General features: G+C 41.7%; 1 protein-coding gene across 4 annotated transcripts; it reads right to left on the bottom strand.

Moving 5' to 3' along the window:
• Window positions 1-1,091: 1,091 nt before the first annotated feature.
• Window positions 1,092-15,997, bottom strand: HNRNPA3 (heterogeneous nuclear ribonucleoprotein A3). Of its 4 annotated transcripts, none has more exons than XM_074145495.1 (12): window positions 15,878-15,997; window positions 11,865-11,976; window positions 7,598-7,720; window positions 7,361-7,507; window positions 7,072-7,282; window positions 6,742-6,831; window positions 6,573-6,665; window positions 6,373-6,453; window positions 5,142-5,288; window positions 3,766-3,891; window positions 3,606-3,677; window positions 1,092-3,519 (listed from the first exon to the last, which is right to left on the bottom strand). In XM_074145495.1, the coding sequence occupies exons 2-11, from the start codon at window positions 11,928-11,930 to the stop codon at window positions 3,625-3,627; spliced, it is 1,137 nt and encodes a 378-aa protein (XP_074001596.1). In that variant the 5' UTR covers window positions 11,931-11,976; window positions 15,878-15,997; the 3' UTR covers window positions 1,092-3,519; window positions 3,606-3,624. The 4 variants fall into 4 exon arrangements, with proteins under 4 accessions (XP_074001596.1, XP_074001594.1, XP_074001593.1 ...); XM_074145493.1 differs by having other exon boundaries at window positions 6,573-6,680; window positions 15,883-15,994; XM_074145492.1 differs by lacking the exon at window positions 15,878-15,997 and adding an exon at window positions 15,545-15,586 and having other exon boundaries at window positions 6,573-6,680.
• Window positions 15,998-18,161: the final 2,164 nt, after the last annotated feature.

Genomic DNA, 18,161 nt, shown 5'->3' with positions numbered 1-18,161 from the left:
CATTTATTGGGAGGGAAGCCCCTGCTCTAACCAACGCAAAGTGCCTTTACAGACTTTCTGCAGCAGCAGCGTCTCACACGCTACCGAGAACCGTGAGGAACCGCTTCAGTGTCTTCACCGCTGGCTTTCTGCAGGGCTTCTCTTTGTACGACAAAGGTAACCGACAATTTCTCAACCCCCCCCCAGTGGCAACGAGGGCAGGCATTTCAAAACATGTATCATTTCTGTCTTGTCGATCTCAGACACACAGCCATTTTGTACCTGGCAGGAACAGAAGACTCTGGGATAGCGACCGCGCCAGCAGCAGCCCCCAGCCAGCGCAGGGAAGGCTGGACGGCCCCTGCTGCCATACTGGCTCCTTAGTGCTTAAGGCTTTCCTCCACACTAAAAGGCTGGCAAAGGAAAGCCTAGAAGGAAATAAGGGTTAAACAAGTGTTTTACTAAACACTACAGATCTTACCCAGTCAGAAACCTTCAATTGAAGAGGATGTGCAAGACATTCCCCATTTTGTCAAGCAGCAGCTTCTCATTCAACCTGAAAATTAAAGAAATTACTCTTACCTTGTTTAAAAACCTCCCGCTACTCTTTATAATTCATGAAAAATTTTAAAGGCAAACCTTACCTATGCTCATTGCCCTTCCTTTCAGGTCTAAATGCTAGACCTATTGATTTTGAGTCAACTCAAGTAGCTATCACTCAAGGAGGTTCCAAAAGGTGCAGAACTCTTGCTAGACTTTCTTCGATATTTCAGCTGTGACCAGCAGATTAACTAGCCTTTGGGAAGCTGCTCACTATCAGCCACAGTATCTTATGCCTTCACTTTTCTGGAAGTTGAAGCTGTTGCTCCTGCTGCCTTGTCATTCTGCAATTATGCTGGCTGACTTCTCCATACTCAATAGGCTGCTGAAGTCCTGTCTTATGAGTCTCCTTAGCAAAGTATGGGTCAGAGAAGTACATCCTAGGTTCTTTAAAGCTGGTTAATCACTGTCCTCACGCTTTTCCACGTCACAAACACCAGCTAAGCTACCCCACCCACCTACACAGCCGTCACTTACATCCATCTCTTAAAAGGTTGCATACAGATCTTGTTCATAAAGTTTATTATGACACTATTTTTCAAAGTTAACATTGTTGTCACAGTACAGCTACAAGAGGCCCTGTTAAAAAGAACACTGTCAATACATTCTAAAAAAAAAAAATTTAGGAACACCAGATCAATTGTCAGTAGGGACATCAACCCCATCCTCCAGTTGTCCCTGCAACCAGGTGCAGGCCCCGGGTACAAGTCTACACATCTTCTAAGCGCAGTAGCGTAACAAAGCAAGTCGGTGGCTGGGTGGCTCGCTCCCTAGGGAGTTGTGCTTTAGTTTCCGAGGTTTTCAAACTCCAAATGGGTTGTTTAAAAAACGCCTTTATTGAAATACAACCTGCCCCCCCCGCCCCGAGCCCGAATTAATATGTACAACAACAGAAGCGTTCACTAAATCACCAATTCTCGCTTTCGCTTTAGAGATATTTTAAAACTCCACATAAAATAAGCAGACTTTGAAATCCAGTTTGGAGGCTACCATCTTGACACCGGTTCCTTGGTTTAGTGTACTGCGGTCTACATACACTCCAATAACAGTGTTTAAATAACAATGTTTAATTTTTTTTTCAAACAACACACTCATTTTTCTACTACTTCTTAAAATTATAATTCATTATTATATATGACTGATTATGCCTTGAGCCATTCCATACATCTTTGCAGATTCATTCCTACACTGGAATCGCATTTACCTTATACTGCACATTGACCCAGAAGTGAAACAGGTGTGAATAATTCCAATACCACATTGCCAAGTGTCTGAGTATTTCTTCTATTGCCTGGGCCCCTACTCCTCTGAGTCTGAGCTGACAGAAAGCACTGTCCTGGCAACAGTCGAGAGAGAATTTGCGTCAGCTGGGGAAAGGACAGACTGCAGTGCCTTAATTTGGAGGTCAGAAGTGAGAATGAAGTACAATTTCTAGCCATATGTGCTGATAAGATTTGCTACTCCAGTGCATCAAATCCCAGTCGTAACACACTATCGTTCTACCTGTGGAAACTCAAGACTGTACCACATGGTGGGAAGTGTTTCTAGTCGGTAAAGTACAGCTAGATGGCGCTTGGTTTTCTCTTCGAGCTCTTAGCTGAGCGCAGACATTGGCAAGGGAAAGAAGCTTGAGAACTAGACTACTTAGAGCCCGTCGTCAGCGGGCTTTTGGAACGCGTTACCTGGACTGTCAGTGATTACACCTGCGCTACCCTTGGCTCCCAGTCAGAAGAATGTGTCCAGAAAATTGCCTAGGGTGCATGCAAGAAAGTATATAGCCATTAAGTTATTGAGGAACATACCTATTACTCTCACTATGACGCCTCGTTTAATTGAAACAGCGCAGTCTGGTGTGAGGGAGAGGGAAACGGGGACAAAGGAAGGGGACGAAAATTCCAAGCCGCCCTCCCCCAAGTATAGTTTTATTGAAACAGAATCATTGTATATCCCAAGGAAACAGGCACTTGATTCCCCCCACCTTAACTTCTCGGGAATTACAATAAATATAAAGGTAAAAAGCAAGTTTCTTTTTCTCTTCACCCAAGACTTAAGCAACTGCGGTTATCCCTTAGACATCTCAAATGAGACGGGAGACAGCTTTAATGTGTCTAAAGTTGGTCTTGTTAAAATATTTATCATGCCTTATTTTCTTGAAGCGCTAGTACTAATACAGAACTACAAATTAAAAAAATATGCACAAACCAAAAAGTAATTTGAAATTTTCATTAAGGTAAAGCTTAGTTCTATAATTCACAAACACTAATTTGAGTAACTCAATCCTAGTTATACATCTAAACAAACTATAATGCAACATACAGATGTTTTCCCTCTGTATGCCTATGTAACTCATGTCAATGACAGTTACATATATACACTGAGACTAGACCCCTTAAGACTGCAAATCAATAGGTGTTTCTATTGTTAACTTTAAATTAATACAAAATAGTAATTGAGAAATGCATTAATCCTCTCTATTAACTAACAAGGAAACACCCTAAACTACATTTTATTTCTGTTATAGAGTTCTCTGTACTAAATGTGGAAAAACTGAACTACACAAATATTGAAAAGTTAAAAATTCCTTAATTTGTTTATTCCTGGTACCACTACCACAATTTACAGGGCAATATACCTGATGTAATGGGAAAATAAAAAGAAAAAAGAAAGACAAAGCTACAACAGATAAAGACCTCAGGAATGTACATCTAATCGACACTACATTGCATTAATCAATAGCTGCACTTTTTGCAAACTGTGGCTATGACAGTCCTGAACAAGAAGGGTTTCCTGTTTAAGCTGCGGTAACTTTTCTGACTATGGATCATCGTTCCTTCTGTGGCAGATTTTACAGTTCCTCTAATGCATTTGGGACGACTGTCTCAAAGTAACCTGCAGCTTTCCTGACAACTCCTCGCTCTCTCTCCTGCTAAGAACTGTAGCCTGTTGAATACAGGATAAGAAAATTATTACTCTCAGTGAACAGTTGTACATTATTAATCATCATTATAAATATGCATTACACCTACCCTTTTTCTGGTAGCATTTTTAGAATCTTCTACCACCATAGCCCCCACTTCCACTTCCAGATCCATAACCACCTACAAAAAACAGGGTGGATATTGAAATACAAGAATAGTAAAAAAAAAATTAACCCCCAAAATATTTGCTATACAAAATCCTATTTACCACCATAGGGACTGCCTGAACTTCTGCCACCAAAGCTGCCACCACCTTTCATGGGACCATAGTTGGATTGCTGTTGTCCACTGTAATTGCCAAAATCATTGTAGTTTCCACTGCCACCATAATTACCTGAAACAAATGCGGATTTATAAAGCCACTTCTGTTCAACACTTAGGACATGAAGCTTGCCAAATTATGACATCCAACGTAAATGTAAATTGTAATGGTTTAAAACAATTTAAAATAGAATTGCCAGCATTTTGCATGCTACCTCTAACTCACAACGCACAAGTGACAGGAAGACCCTTAGCGTTTTGAAGATTAGAAACTGGTATTTCATTGAAGGTGAAAAACATCACATGACATTAGGCCATTTTGAAGTTAAAACAATAGGTCAAATTTAAGGCATCCAAACTTGGAAAAGCACAAGTTTCACCATCATTATTCCGCTGCCCAATGATTTGCATGTACGACAATAATATAAACTACATACAATTTATTTGCTCCAAAAAGTGATGGAACTGTAACAGGCACGCTGCATATACACATCAGAGGGTAGAATAAAATATGCAGTAGATTCTGCACCTTAACTCCCCAAACCTGCACTAGCGCTTGGCACATTCTTACTGCTCCTTCTCCAACAATTCTAGTCATACGCCTAAACTGGTTTTGTATTTGTGGGGTACCCTTACCAGAAACATCCTCTCTGTCATTAAAGGCCTCCATAGAAGTTACCCAGATTAAAAGATTAACCTTATCGTTTAGAAATCCCTGCAGGGAATTTAATACTGATAACGCAGAACACAGCTAAACTGATCATACAACAGGAGGTAGCTACCTGTATTTTGGTTAGATATTAATCTACATTTTAAATATACTCATCAAGGGTCTACACTGGTTAAGACTTTAAAACAGTATTACAATTATGTGATTTCCAGTTAGTCTAATTAGAGTGTGTAATTGACAAAAGAACTGTTTTTATAAAAATAACTGAAGTAGGTCATTTCACAGGCAAACAATAAAAAAGCTTATAGAAACTTAGATGTATAGTCCTCACCAAGGAGGATGTAATCTACATGATGTGAACTGGTATCTGACAACAACAGCGATACTTCAAATGGTCAGAATAAAAATCCTTCTTCTCTCCCTCCACACACAGATTTATAGCTGCTGTTTTTTGAAAAATAAGTTCCTGGCAAAACAATGTTGTATATAGTGTATTAAAGCTGATCCAGAGGGAAAAGAACTTTCCTTATGTAACACAGCATTCTGCTAAGACCTAATTGTACAACTCATTTCAAGCAGTATCAATACTTCAGGCATTGTACAACTCAGACCTTACTAAAAAAATAGATGTCTAATTAAAACTGGCATCTTACCACCACCGAAATTTCCTCCTTCGTTGTAGCCATCATATCCTCCTCCTCCACCTCCATATCCACCACCTGGGTTTCCATATCCTGGTCCTCCACCACCACCATAACCTCCTCTGCTGCCATACCCAGGACCACCTCCATAGTTGCCACCTTTGAATAAAAGAAGAATCAAACTGAGCGCATCCAAGCTAAATATTGGTTAAAAAAGGTCCCTTTAAAAACAAACAAGCAAAACAACAACAACAACAACAAAAAAAACAGTAAAAATCTCCCACAATGTTTTCCCTGTACTATATTCATTGTGGTTGCATCATTTATCTAAACTATTTAATCCAAACAAAAAAAATAAATATTACTTCAGGTATACCCTTGAAGCATGACACTTAAAAGTTCATTCTGGCTCACAGAAAATACATAGACATGCTGCTACTGCCCCCCCTATTACATGTAATAACTGCCTCTTTACACAAATGGCGTTGTCAGTACTGTGAATCATCCTCTCTATTCCTCTGAAATGAAATGACTCATTAGGCAAAGCCCTCAAAAGAATTCTGTTTTACAGTTTTTATCTACAGACATGCAGCTTTATTTACACGTGTGTCAAAGCTACTAGACGTTATTTTTTTCTGATCATGTAAAGCACATCTGAAAGACTTAGTATTCCAGATGCTGACTTGGACTCAGATATTTTGTTGGAGTAGTTCCCAACTAGGAAATAGTTCCAAAAAACTCAACATCACTACATATATCTACTTACAGAATCGGGACATAAATAACTACGTGCCACTTCCCTCATTCCACAACCCCTCCCCAAATGCTACTTCCACCATCATTTGGTAATCTCCACAGTTCTCTTCAGATGCACTTCGGATACTCATTCAAACTTCATAGAGAAAAAGATACTACCAAGCCATGAAAGGTCTTACAGTTGATTGAAAAGATATCTGGCATGTCACTGCTTCATTCAGTTTTAGTCATCTCAATTAACTGACATTAGAATCTTTGTTTAGTTCTCAATCATCATAAACAGCTGCTGCACAACCTCATGAGATGAGGTTATTTAAAGGGTACATAAAAAGGAGTATTTTGCGGGGAAAACAAAAAACCTTTAACTCTTCACAGCCCGACAGTGTAGAAAACATCACCAAAGTAGACTTGGTTTCCAAGGTGAAGACAAGACTTACAGCTGGTTGTAACGTTGGGTGGAAAAAACAAGAGTGAACAATACACTTACCATCACCAAATCCATTGTATCCGTCACCACCCCCAAAGCTTCCTCTGCTCCCACCACCGCCACCACCACCCCCATAGCCTCCTGGAACACAAAACAGATGAGAACGTTTTCCTGAACACACATGTTAAGTGTTTAAGCCAACTGACACAGGAAATATAAAAAATAGAAATCACATTCTATCAAACATTCCAGTCATTTACCTCTTCCACCAAAGTTTCCTCCTCGGCCAAAGTTCCCTCCACCGCCTCCGAAGTTTCCACGACCCATGAAGTTGCCTGAGCCACCCCCACGGCCTACAAAATATTTTGCTTTAATTACATCAATTGAAAGCCAGTTACATAGAATAACCATGCACAACTCCAAACTCACCTCTCTGAGAGCTGGCAGTCTGCATCTCTTGTTTTGAGAGTGCTTTTTTCACTTCACAGTTATGTCCATTTATAGTATGGTATTTCTGAACTAGAGAAAATTGTGAAATAGGAAAGAATTAGAAAATCCAATCATGGAAAGCAATATGTTCTAAAACTCCCATAGAAAGTTACTGTAAAGTTTCCAAAAGGAACATTAAATCTACTCTATCTCTTACAGTAGCCAAGCAGCTGATTATGACAACATCTTACATACTGACAACATCAGAACAACACTGCTGTTCTGAAATCTAATGATACACTTTCATCCCACAAGACAAGAGTTACGTACCAACAATTTTATCAACTGTATCGTGATCATCAAAAGTTACAAAAGCGAAGCCTCTTTTCTTTCCACTTTGCCTGTCTTCCATGACTTCTATGGTTTCAATCTTGCCATATTTTTCAAAATACTCCCTTAAATTATATTCCTCTGTGTCTTCTTTAATTCCACCAACAAATATTTTCTTGACTGTGAGATGTGCTCCAGGCTTTACAGAATCCTACAATGGCAAAAATGACATTCAGTGTTCTAAATTATTTGGTAAAAATTAGGAAATAAGGTAAACTGAAATACTTACCTCCCTCGAAACTGCTCTCTTTGGTTCAACCACCCGTCCATCAACCTTATGTGGTCGAGCACTCATGGCAGCATCCACCTCCTCCACACAAGAGTAAGTGACAAAGCCGAAGCCTCTGGAACGTTTTGTTTGTGGGTCTCTCATCACCTGCAACAACATAGAGGGTACTCTGCATTTCTGTACTAGATTAAGTACCTATACCCTTCCAAAAGCACAAACTAATATTTGACACTTTACCACACAGTCTGTGAGTGTGCCCCATTTTTCGAAGTGCTCTCTCAAGCTGTCATCTGTTGTTTCAAAGCTCAGGCCTCCAATGAACAGCTTTCTCAACTGCTCCGGCTCCTTTGGCTCATGGCCCTACAAAATCAAAAGTCAAAAACATATTTTGAATACAAATCACAAACCTGAAATTTCACAGAACTTCTAAAAATTGTCTGTGCACGTTATAACTACAAATAGGTGGAATACATTTACATAAAAACAATGACTTCTAATGGGTTAAGACAGCAACACAGTAAACACTTAATGAGGTGTGATTTTAATTAAAACACTAACTAACTAACAACTTAAAAGTGCTCAAATGCAAACAACAGTAAAGAGATTTCAATATACAAATAATTTGGTTGCTCCCCCCCTCCGGAAGTGCATTCATTTTATGCCTATCTTATGTTCCAGTCGTGTATTGCTCTGTAGGGATCAGCAACGAAGCGCTGCTAGATAAAGGAAAGTTCTAACACTTTATGAAGCATAATCATGAGGAACTATAAAAAACTTTAAGAACACAGTGTACAAGAAAAAGAGGTTATTGTCCAAACTGAGCATCTAGTCTTTTGGGATATCCATTTTGAAAGGTTATTTTTATGCATGTTGAAGAAATTCATCAATTCTTAATTAATTAAAATTCTGTATTTTGCACTTGGATAATTTTTAAAGTTGAATGCATGCAAGCAAGAAAGTAGAATTATATATGTTTTCAGTAGTACGGGAAATACCTCTTAAATGTGAGTTAACATGGACTTTGGTCATACAGATAAAAAAACATCTTGAATAACAATGAATCAATGACCAGTAGTGGGTACAACTACTGGAATAAGACTGGTACCTTAACAAGCATTGTAAAACAAACCTAAGTTTAACTGAAGCTCTTGACAGTATCACCTATATGTGAACAGCCACATTTTAAAATGTGCTATTTTTCAGAGCCCTGTTTTCTATAGCATGAATTAAGCGGGCTTACAAGTGTGTTAGTATTTCTGCTCTCTTTCAGTGTTGCATATTTTTTTAGTTCGGCAGGGAATATCCTCCCGTACATTTGACAGGAGTTTATGAAAAACTATTTTACAACTTTCTCCCATCCCCAACACAGAGAAGTCTTACAAAAAGCAACCAGACTAAAATCTTATTTAGCAAGCTGGTACTTCTGTGCCTGTAGAACACTCCACAAGAAGCTGCTGGCTAGCTATGCTGCAGATTGCTTCAATTCTGCAGCATGAATGTGTAACAGGCTTCACTGCTTCTGCTGCAGTGGGTCAACCTAGACAAGATGCAGCATTAGCCTGAGAGCTGAACTACATAAAACTAGCCAGAGACTTCTACATGTAGATGTCTTGCTTCAAACCCGAAGATGAACTACTTTAACCTCTGCCAGTTTAAACAGAGGCGGTGGTGGTCCTAGGACTGGTCAGAAAAGCGTACATTCCTTTGAGTGCAAGACAATCACTCTAAAGAGCAATGAATATCGTGAAGCAATACGTCGCAAAAAAAGAATTCCTGAATTACATACTGCTTTAGGAAACCATTGGTTTATAATGTTCAGGCTGTACTACAGGAAAAAATGACTAAGATTATGAAAAGCTGTCTGGGAAGTAGATCCTGCTCTTACACAGGCTAAACCTAGCAAGGAAGAGCCCTAGCATTCATAGTAACAACTCTCCATTTATAAAGTCACTAGCTTTGTCACTGCAGGAATGTTATATAAGTGACTAACAGTCAACGGTCCTGTGACTACAAAGTAAAGTTTCTTTTCTATGGTCTTCTAAGTGGTCTGGACTCCCTTCTAACTATATATAAGCTTAAAATCTTACAGGGTAACACACCTACTGTATCCATAAACTGCTTTAGGATAAGTGAAATACTAGTTTCTGTTGCTAATTGCATTTTGGTTTTAATCTACTGACACTACTTAATTTTTAGCTGGGTTGTGTTAAAACTGGGAACATTAAACGTTTCAAACCCTCCTGCACATACTAAGAGAAATTCTATTAGACAAAACTGTAAAGTTCAGACTTCTCCAAAACAATAAACCTACACAAGGAAAAATTAGACAGACTTTTGACAGTTCTCTGACATCCCTCAAGGTTACAGGGTTCCAGCTGGCAACTCCTTTTACCTTCAAAGAATGACCACAGAACTCTTCAGGTCACTCCTGAAAGGAAAAGTTAAAGTCCTTTTCTGCTTATTTTTATTTTGTGCACATGAACTGATATTCTCATGTGGGAGGACAACACCTGCTGTTATATCTTCTCCTATTGGAGAGAAAGGATCCTTCAATAGAACACTTCACAGAAATAAAAGATGACATTTTCTTAGGGAATTCTTTGGGTTTTTTCAGGCATTTTGTTCTCACTGGGGATAAGAATCTCTAGGGTTTTCAGAGTGCTGTCCTCTATCACACAAGATGTTGTTTCTCAGCCCTTCCGCTCCAAGTTAGTTATAACAAGCACTTTCTCCTGGGCAGAAAACTCTGCACCACACACCTCTCCCTTCTTCCCTAGCTGCCACACTGCTTCAACAGATCAGCAGGCTCCCTCCCTCCCACTCAGCCGATGCTGTGGGCCAGCACGTCATTTTGCAGTACTCCTTCGGTCGCAGGAAGGAGGAGGGGGAGTAGTGGTAAAAACGCTCAGCCTGCCTGCAGCCAGCAAGCTGGCAACGAGCTCTGTTTCTGCCCCTAAGCAGCTCAAGAGACTCCCCAAACATATTAACAGGCTCTGAGGAGGCGGGGAACTTTCCATCCACACCTTTGACTAGCGACTTCCTCTCCTAAGCCAACGCTCTGCGCAGCACCGACCGCCTCCATTTTGTGAGCGATCTCGCCTCCTCCACCCTCAATATGGAGCCGGAGGGCGGGGCCGGGGGGAGGAGCGGAAAGGCGCGGGCGCGCAGCAGCGCCGGCCACGTCCCCGCGCCGCAGTGGCGCCATGGGCGGCCCCGCGGGCGGGCAGGGAGCGGCCGGGGGCGCGCCCGGCTCCCCCCGCTCGCCCCTACGGCCGGGGTTTTGGATAATGGGCCCTTTGGAGTTGCGGTATTTCCTTCCAAAGGAAGCGTTTTCAGGCGGAGCACTCCCCTGCATCGCGCCTCTAACAGCAGCAGTAAGTGTCCCCGGAGCGCCTGGCAGCACACCTGTGGCTGCACCCGCCCGGCCAGGCTGCTCTGCCCCGGGAACCTTAACCACAGCCCGGCCCTCACCAACCTTCTCTGCGAAACCTTTTTATCTAGAAACTTAATAGCTTTTAAGTACATTCTGGGGCAAGATACTTTTGTAACTACAAGAGCGACCCGAGTTACATTCTATCCAAAGTCCAAGAGCAGTGAGAGAGTTGCAACATTCCTTCCAGGAGGACTTTACACACCGTGCTTCAGTACAGAATAACCACAGGCCACCCCACACATGCAACCCGCGCACGGTTTGCTCCTAACTCCCGCCTACAGCCCCTCCCGCACTGCAGCACCGTACCGTTCCACACAAAGGCGGTTTGAACTAGCTAAAATATTCAGGCACCCTGGAAAAGTAATGTTCGAAAGCAAACAAATAAAAATAAGCAAACAGAAAATGTCTCAGTTATCAGCTACATATGCATATTGAACACCCTCTTTACTGATCTTAAAATTGAGTTTACTTTCTGAAGGGTGTCAAGACTTTTTATTCCCCCCTCCCGTTTCCACACCCTGCCCCAAAGTAACTAGCTCCCATCCTCCCAGAACAGCCCCAACATCTTCTCTATACTACGCACCTTATTCAGTCTACGGTATTTCTGCTAGAAGCAAAAGAAAACAGTTATTTTTTACTTAGTACAGCCTCACTTTCATTTGCAGTGACTTTTAGGCAACCATTTTTATTAAAAAAGAAAAAAGAATAGAAGAACCTGTCTTCATTCCCACTAGAAACAGGATTTTGAAGATAGGATGGAATAAAGTTTCTGCTGATACTCTGAGGATGCATGAATTTCTTAAAAAAAGTAATTACACCTTACTTTAATCACAAACCTACATTTAATCAGTCTTATAACGAAACACTAATAAAACAAAATCTCCTCCTTATGCTTAACATCCCACCCCTTAAAACTGTAATATACTGCAATTTAAAGTTACTAATATGGGGATGAAGAAGGTAGAGAAACATCTATGAATTAATACATTAGACAGAAATGGTAAAGTTTTTTTTTAATCTTTTCCCCTTAAAGCTACTTTAAAAAAAAAAAATAAAACGCAATCCTCTCACCTGTGAGGATCGTCTTCCTTTCCTCTTGTAGTCCTCCACATCTCTCTCTTCCTTAAGAGCAGCCATTTTGGAAGGGTACTCTAACTCAGCCTTTCTTTTAGACCTAGGAAACCTAGAAAACAGGTTGGATAAGTCAGTACTTACCCCAATTCCCATGCAGCGGGGCCTTCTCTGGCTGCAGCCCACGGGTGTGGCTTTACTGGAGGAAACGTGAAGCGGGGTGAAAGTAGAAAAAAAAAAAAGTATTTAAAAGGGTAGAGTAAAAATCCTCAGCCCATTCCACTCACTATTAGGAAGAGCTGCAGAAGGAACATTTGCTATCCTAGTAAAGGTCTTCTTACAACTGTTGGAATAACTAGGTACAACCTAAAGCTAAAATCTGTAGAAAACAACCCATGTCAATTACTGTCTCACATAACTATCGTGAATACAACTGGTAGAGGGCAAGCAAATTCCATCTTTGATACCCAAACCCACTACATAAATGAAATTCTACTTCTCCAGATTTTAAACCCCGAAACACTTAACATTTTGCAAATATTGCTTATCAGAATTATCTTATATGTAACCTATTGTAATCAGTCACCCAGCAGCCTACAAAACTGGAACATTAGATGTGTTAAATGTTTTCTGTATTGGAAAATATTTTCCACTAACACCAGTGTAAGAATCCTTTACTGATTCTATTCTTGCAACATCAGAAATTTTAACACTTGATCCTTAGCAATCTGTAGCATTAGCCATCTGCATTACTTTTGCTTCCAAGTGATAGATTTGATTACTACCATGTACTATTTACACGCCCAACTTTTCAAAATAAATGTTAACAAAGTTAACATATTGTTACTAAAATCAAGTATTTCACAACATAAATTCAGTGAATGAACCCACATCTGAGCATTCAAACAAAAAAATCACATTCCCTTCAGATCATTAAGTTACTTTTCTTACTACACTATATTAGTATCTTTGGCTACAATTCATCATTACTTTGGATGTTTCTTTTTTACAGTAGACAAAATAGAATACTGTCAACTAAATAACATGCTTCCATAAAACTATATTTGTGCTGCATTGAAAACATCAATATTTACAAGATTAGATGTATTTTTGTGGGCTTTTTATTTGGGTTGGGGGGTGGAGTTAAAGTTTAATTTCTATAAATACTGCATAGGGAAAGGCAAACAGGTATCTACTAATGACCAATATGTACTGTTATTCAAAGTATAATTATTTAATATAATCCCATGTTAAAATCCAGCTTCAAATTAAACTCAACTGTGAAATTTATAGAGGTTTTATGAAGTAACATGAAAGTGTCTTCAGTTCCTCTCTACACAATGTTAAACCTACTCTTGAAATCCTTGAAATCAAACATCAGTTTGACTTAGAAAGTATTAGGATACTAAGTGTTTCAACTGAGCTGTTCAATTCCGTAAGTCATACACGGGAGGTATGAAAGAGAATGTTAACTTTTTAAAAAGTTACTGTATGGTAAAATAAAACTTTGGGAATTGTTAGGGAGGAAAGGGATAAGCCTATTAGAATACTCTAAGTCATTAAAAGTATGCAATCCCTCACTGATTTTGTCACCTGCTGCTTTCTCCAGTGAGGCTCCACGCTGGCCAACATAAAGCTCTCAGGCATGGTCTCTGCCACAATGGCCTCTGAAGGCCATGATGGCCATAAGAGAACTGTCTCCTTGCTACTGCAAGCCATCAGCTGAAGCGGAACTCAGCTCTGTTCAGCCCTATTCCTACTTTGCCCCATAAAAAGTCATTAAAAATATCAATGTCGGTATTAGCTTTTTTATACTTAGCATCAAAATACTCTACTCGACTCTAAATAAAAATATACCGAACAGCATCAACTGAGTTAAACTAGCGTTGAAAGAGTTGTATAGTGCAACTTAACTAGAGAGCTGAAAGTAGTCTCAGAACAGATCTGTTGGATATTATGAGACGAAAGGTACTAAGAGATGCCTCGTTACTCAAAGGAACTTATAATGCTACTGTATCTCTTGCAGAGACAGACAGTGGCGGTGAAACACATTCCCAAGAGGGAAGTTTACCTGTCCAATCAGAGACTACTAGGGAGATGCACTGGTCTTTTTTTCTAAATAGCTGAAGTTGGACCTGATGTATACAGTATATTGTGACAAACCTAAGAGTTAAAGCAGCAAAACACTAGATTTTCAGCTCTGGAGTGTGTTGGCAGCTTATTCGCAATGCCAACAGGAACGTCTGTTGGGAAAAAAACCCAAGATATTAGCTTAATAACTTATGAGATGGGTTTCCAAGCTTTACTGAAGAATGTTCAAATGCTTTGAACATCATCCCTCCCATTTGTCAAACTATTCAACAATCCTGAAGCAGCTAAAACAATAGCTTCCATGGAAAAGAGTTATTATTAGCTGTTTGCTGAGGGATCCAGTTTCTTTTCTGCTTTTAACATAGGAACAAAACTTGTGTCCTGTTGGTTTCTCTGTTCTAAACTCTCTAAGGTTCCATCTTGCAAAGAAAGGGGTACAGAAAAAAAAAAAACCACCACAAAAAAAAAAAACCCTACTTCCAAAACCCCCAGTCCTGCATAATTTTTGCTCACCATACTTTACTTGTAATACTTGAGCAAAAACCCGTAGATTTTGAGGAGAGAGGAAAGAAAAGCAAAGGGCATATATCATGACAGTATTCCCCTCTGGAGAGGGTGTGCATATGATCTCGACTTCATTCAAGTTGAGAGAAATTTGACCCAAGGTTTGTGCAGGACTGCTTCTCCACTAGGATCATGGCAGGATGCCACGGAGTGTCGTGGCTCTTGTGCATGTGTGTCTGGGGGAGTGAAGAAAGGGAAATGGGAAGCTATTCGAGAGAGCTTCGCACTGTACCTTCCCCACCTCCCCAGGCTGCAAAAGCTCGCTACACGCACTAACTCCCGTGTGGAAGGGGGTGAAGGATATTATGGAGGTGCTGCAACGTGTACCTGCATTCCTCAGAGAGAAACTTGAGTACTGCATTAAACGACCTTCGTGCTTTAAAAGTCTGTTTCCAGGAAAATGCGTGGGAAAATGAACACCCCTGGCGCACTACTCCGGGTAGCTTACATGGCGGGCCACACAAGGAGGACAGAACAATGACATAAGCTATGTGTGGGGCTCGCTTCTCCTCGCTTTCGCCCGAATACGGTTTAAAGTGTTTCGGTGTCCCCCAGGATAGCCGAGGAGGGCTCTACTACCCACAGCCCTGTCCGAAGCCGCGGGGCAGGCCTTCTCCCCCGCAACCCCTCACGCTCTGGAGCGCAGCGAAATGGCGGCCGCCGCCGCCGCCGTGCCCGAGGGGCCGCACGGCGGAAGCGCAGCCTCTCCCGCACCCTCCCTCTTCCTGCCAGCGGCCGCCATTGCGGGCTAATGCGCCATGTCGCAGAGGAAAACGGGTCTGAAGCGCGGTAGAAACACGCTACAAAGAGGCGGCGACGGCAGCGAGGGACACCGCCACGTGCCGCCTCCCCCTCAGCCCCGCCGTGCCCAGCGTTCCCCCTTCCCACCGGCGGCTGCGAGTTACAGCGGCTCTACTGCGGCGGGGGAAAGGCGGGGGGGGAAAGGAAGCTGCTTCACCTTCCCTTCCACCCTAGCCTCAGCTCAGCCCAGCGAGCCCCGCTCCCCGAGCACAGCAGGCAGTTACCTCCATTTTGTGACCAGACTTGCCTCCTTCAGTACCAATATGGAGCCCAAGGGAAGAAGAGGGAGGGGTCACGTGGTGGGAAGGCGGGCTGCAGGCCCCGCGCGGGAAGGGGGGTAAACGGAGGGCTGGCGGCCCCGCGCGCGCGGCAGCCGTTAACGCTTTCTTCTCAGAGTCCCCCCCCCCCTCCTCCGCCATAACCGCCCGCCCGGGGCCGCGCGCAGCGGAGCGGCCCCTTCCCCGCCGAGAGGGTGGGAAAGGCCGGGAGCGAGGGGCAGCCGGGGAGGGGAGAAGAGGAAAGGGAAGGAGCGAAGGGGAGAAGAATAAAAAGAGAACCGTGCCAGCGTTCCGTTAAGCGCCTTCCCACCGTCGTCGGTCCCGCGCCGGCAGCCGGCCCAGCGCACTAACCGCCGCCCGCTGAGGGGGTGGTGGCGCCAGCGCGCAGCCGTGAGTGGTGCGCGCAGGCGGGCACCGCCCCCCCGCCACACGTCAGGCCGGCCCCGCGGCCTCTGCCCGCCCATCGCCTGCTGCCGGCCCACGGTCACTAGCGCGGGCCGCGGCTACTTCGCCCGCCTGTGGCTGTGGGGGCTGCTGTGCGAAAGAGTAGCCATCGAAATACCGGCCTTGAGGGAGACTGTTAATCTAGACCGGTTAAAGTACTTTGTAGGAAAGAAGAGAAAAGGAAAGGAGGGGGCGTGATACTTACAGAGGACTTCTGCAGGAGTAGCCGGGTATGCCTGAGGCGCCCAGGACCTTCCAAAAGAAGTTATTTGTCTCCACGTATTGTTTTTATCCTGGAGACGCTGCAAGGAGGCAGTGAAAAGATTTGCTCTCTGGAGACTGGTTAGCGCTCGCCCTTTGGAAGTGAGGGTAGGTTAGTGTATTTCTGGTTGAAAACCAAAACACACAAAGCAAAGTTTGACAGACTTCTCCATAGCTCTTAAGCAGAGGCATTGCCTGTACCTTTTAATGGTGTTTGTCATAAACTAGCATAGAGAGCTTAAAAGAAAGGGTCTTCTGCAAGGATTTTGTATAGAAAAAAGCATAGTTAAGCACACATAACAAATTTTTGCTTATCTGGAAAATGACATCAGGAAAAACAACATTAGAAAAACCTACACTTAAAGCTTTTTCAGTCTTGGTTATCTCTATCCTCTCACAGTACCAGTAGCTATTTCAGTAAGATTACCTAACCTAGGCAGGTGTTAGCACTTACCCCCTTTAAAAATATCTTTATGCTATATAAAGGAGTGAACTGGTTGATGGATTAGCATCTTTCATTTATGTAAAAGTGTCAAAACCCGTTTGATTTCTCTAAATAAAGAGAATTTTCCTAATATGTAGATAAATTCCCAATAGGTTTAGAAATATTCTCGCTACCATTGGCTACAGAAGTTGAAAGGAGCTTTTAGATTATTCTTATATTTTGATCTGTCAGAAGGTAGGTGACTTCCTAGAAAGTAAAACCCAGTGGAAATCTCAGCAGCCTCTAGTTATTCTTTGCATTGAGGCCAAAACCAATAATTTCTCATCTCCCTTCTCCCAACAAAGTAAACCACAAAATTTAACTTTTTATTTCAAATAAAATTCTTCATATATGTATTATTTATGTTGCGTGTTCTCTTGCCCTGTTACCCACAGGATGAGAATAATGTGAGATAGCAGTACTGGCTAAATATGTCACTTAATTTCAAAGGTTCTTGTAGTTTGCACAGGAGCCGCCTCACCGAGTTTGAAGAATACCATGCCTTTATTAGTTTGATTGTCATTCACTTCACAGTAAGCATCACTCATGGAGGCTGATTGTCTTGCGGTCTCATTTGGTTGCACAGCCACAGGCAGATCACATTTGAATTCTATAGTTTCAGTTCATGATCACCCTCCCCTATGTGTAATCAATTGTACAGAATGTAATAATTTTATAATACTGTGCTTATTGCACTGTCATAAAAGACAAGGCGGTAAATGAGGGAGATGCACATTTTACAAAGATTCACAGCTGCTGATGAAAATTATCCACAAGTTTGAGGTCTTAGATGAAAAATTATAATTTGGATTGCAGGCAAACAATTTTCTGCTAGTAAAGTGTTTTCAGGTTGGTTGTTATCTAGTAGAATATTGCTTCCCATTTTGGATCACTCATTTCCTTAAGAAAAAAAAGTAGCATTTAGTATACCTGTATCTATTCTGGCTGATATAGTTTCATAGTCAGATGTAGTTTCACATTATGTAGCAGATGCAGTATCAGTGGTCTATGCAGATGGCTAACATGCTTTTCTTTTTTTCCTAGCAGTGTTTGCAAACGTGTGCTCACTTCTTTGTAAGCCAAGGGAACAGTAGTTTATACCTCATTCAAAAACAAGTGGGAAAGGCTTGTAACTTGTATAATTCTGTGGCTGAAATGTCAGTTTCTCTTCATTGTTCTTTTTTTATTGAGGGTTTGTTGGAGGTTTTTATTACTTGATTCTTACGTGGTATTTGTTTGTGAAGTGAATCTTTGGGTATGCAAATATTGTTGGTGAAATTGTCCAAAGTTTTTTTGTTTTTAGTGTTACACAGAGATTAGGATGCAAATATGAAATTGATCTTGAATTCTAGTCTTCAGAACATAAATGTTAAT

This window comes from Numenius arquata, chromosome 3, assembly GCF_964106895.1.
Source record: "Numenius arquata chromosome 3, bNumArq3.hap1.1, whole genome shotgun sequence".
NCBI lineage: Eukaryota > Metazoa > Chordata > Aves > Charadriiformes > Scolopacidae > Numenius > Numenius arquata.
Note: the sequence above shows the minus strand (reverse complement) of the source record. Positions and strands in the feature narration are given on the sequence as shown.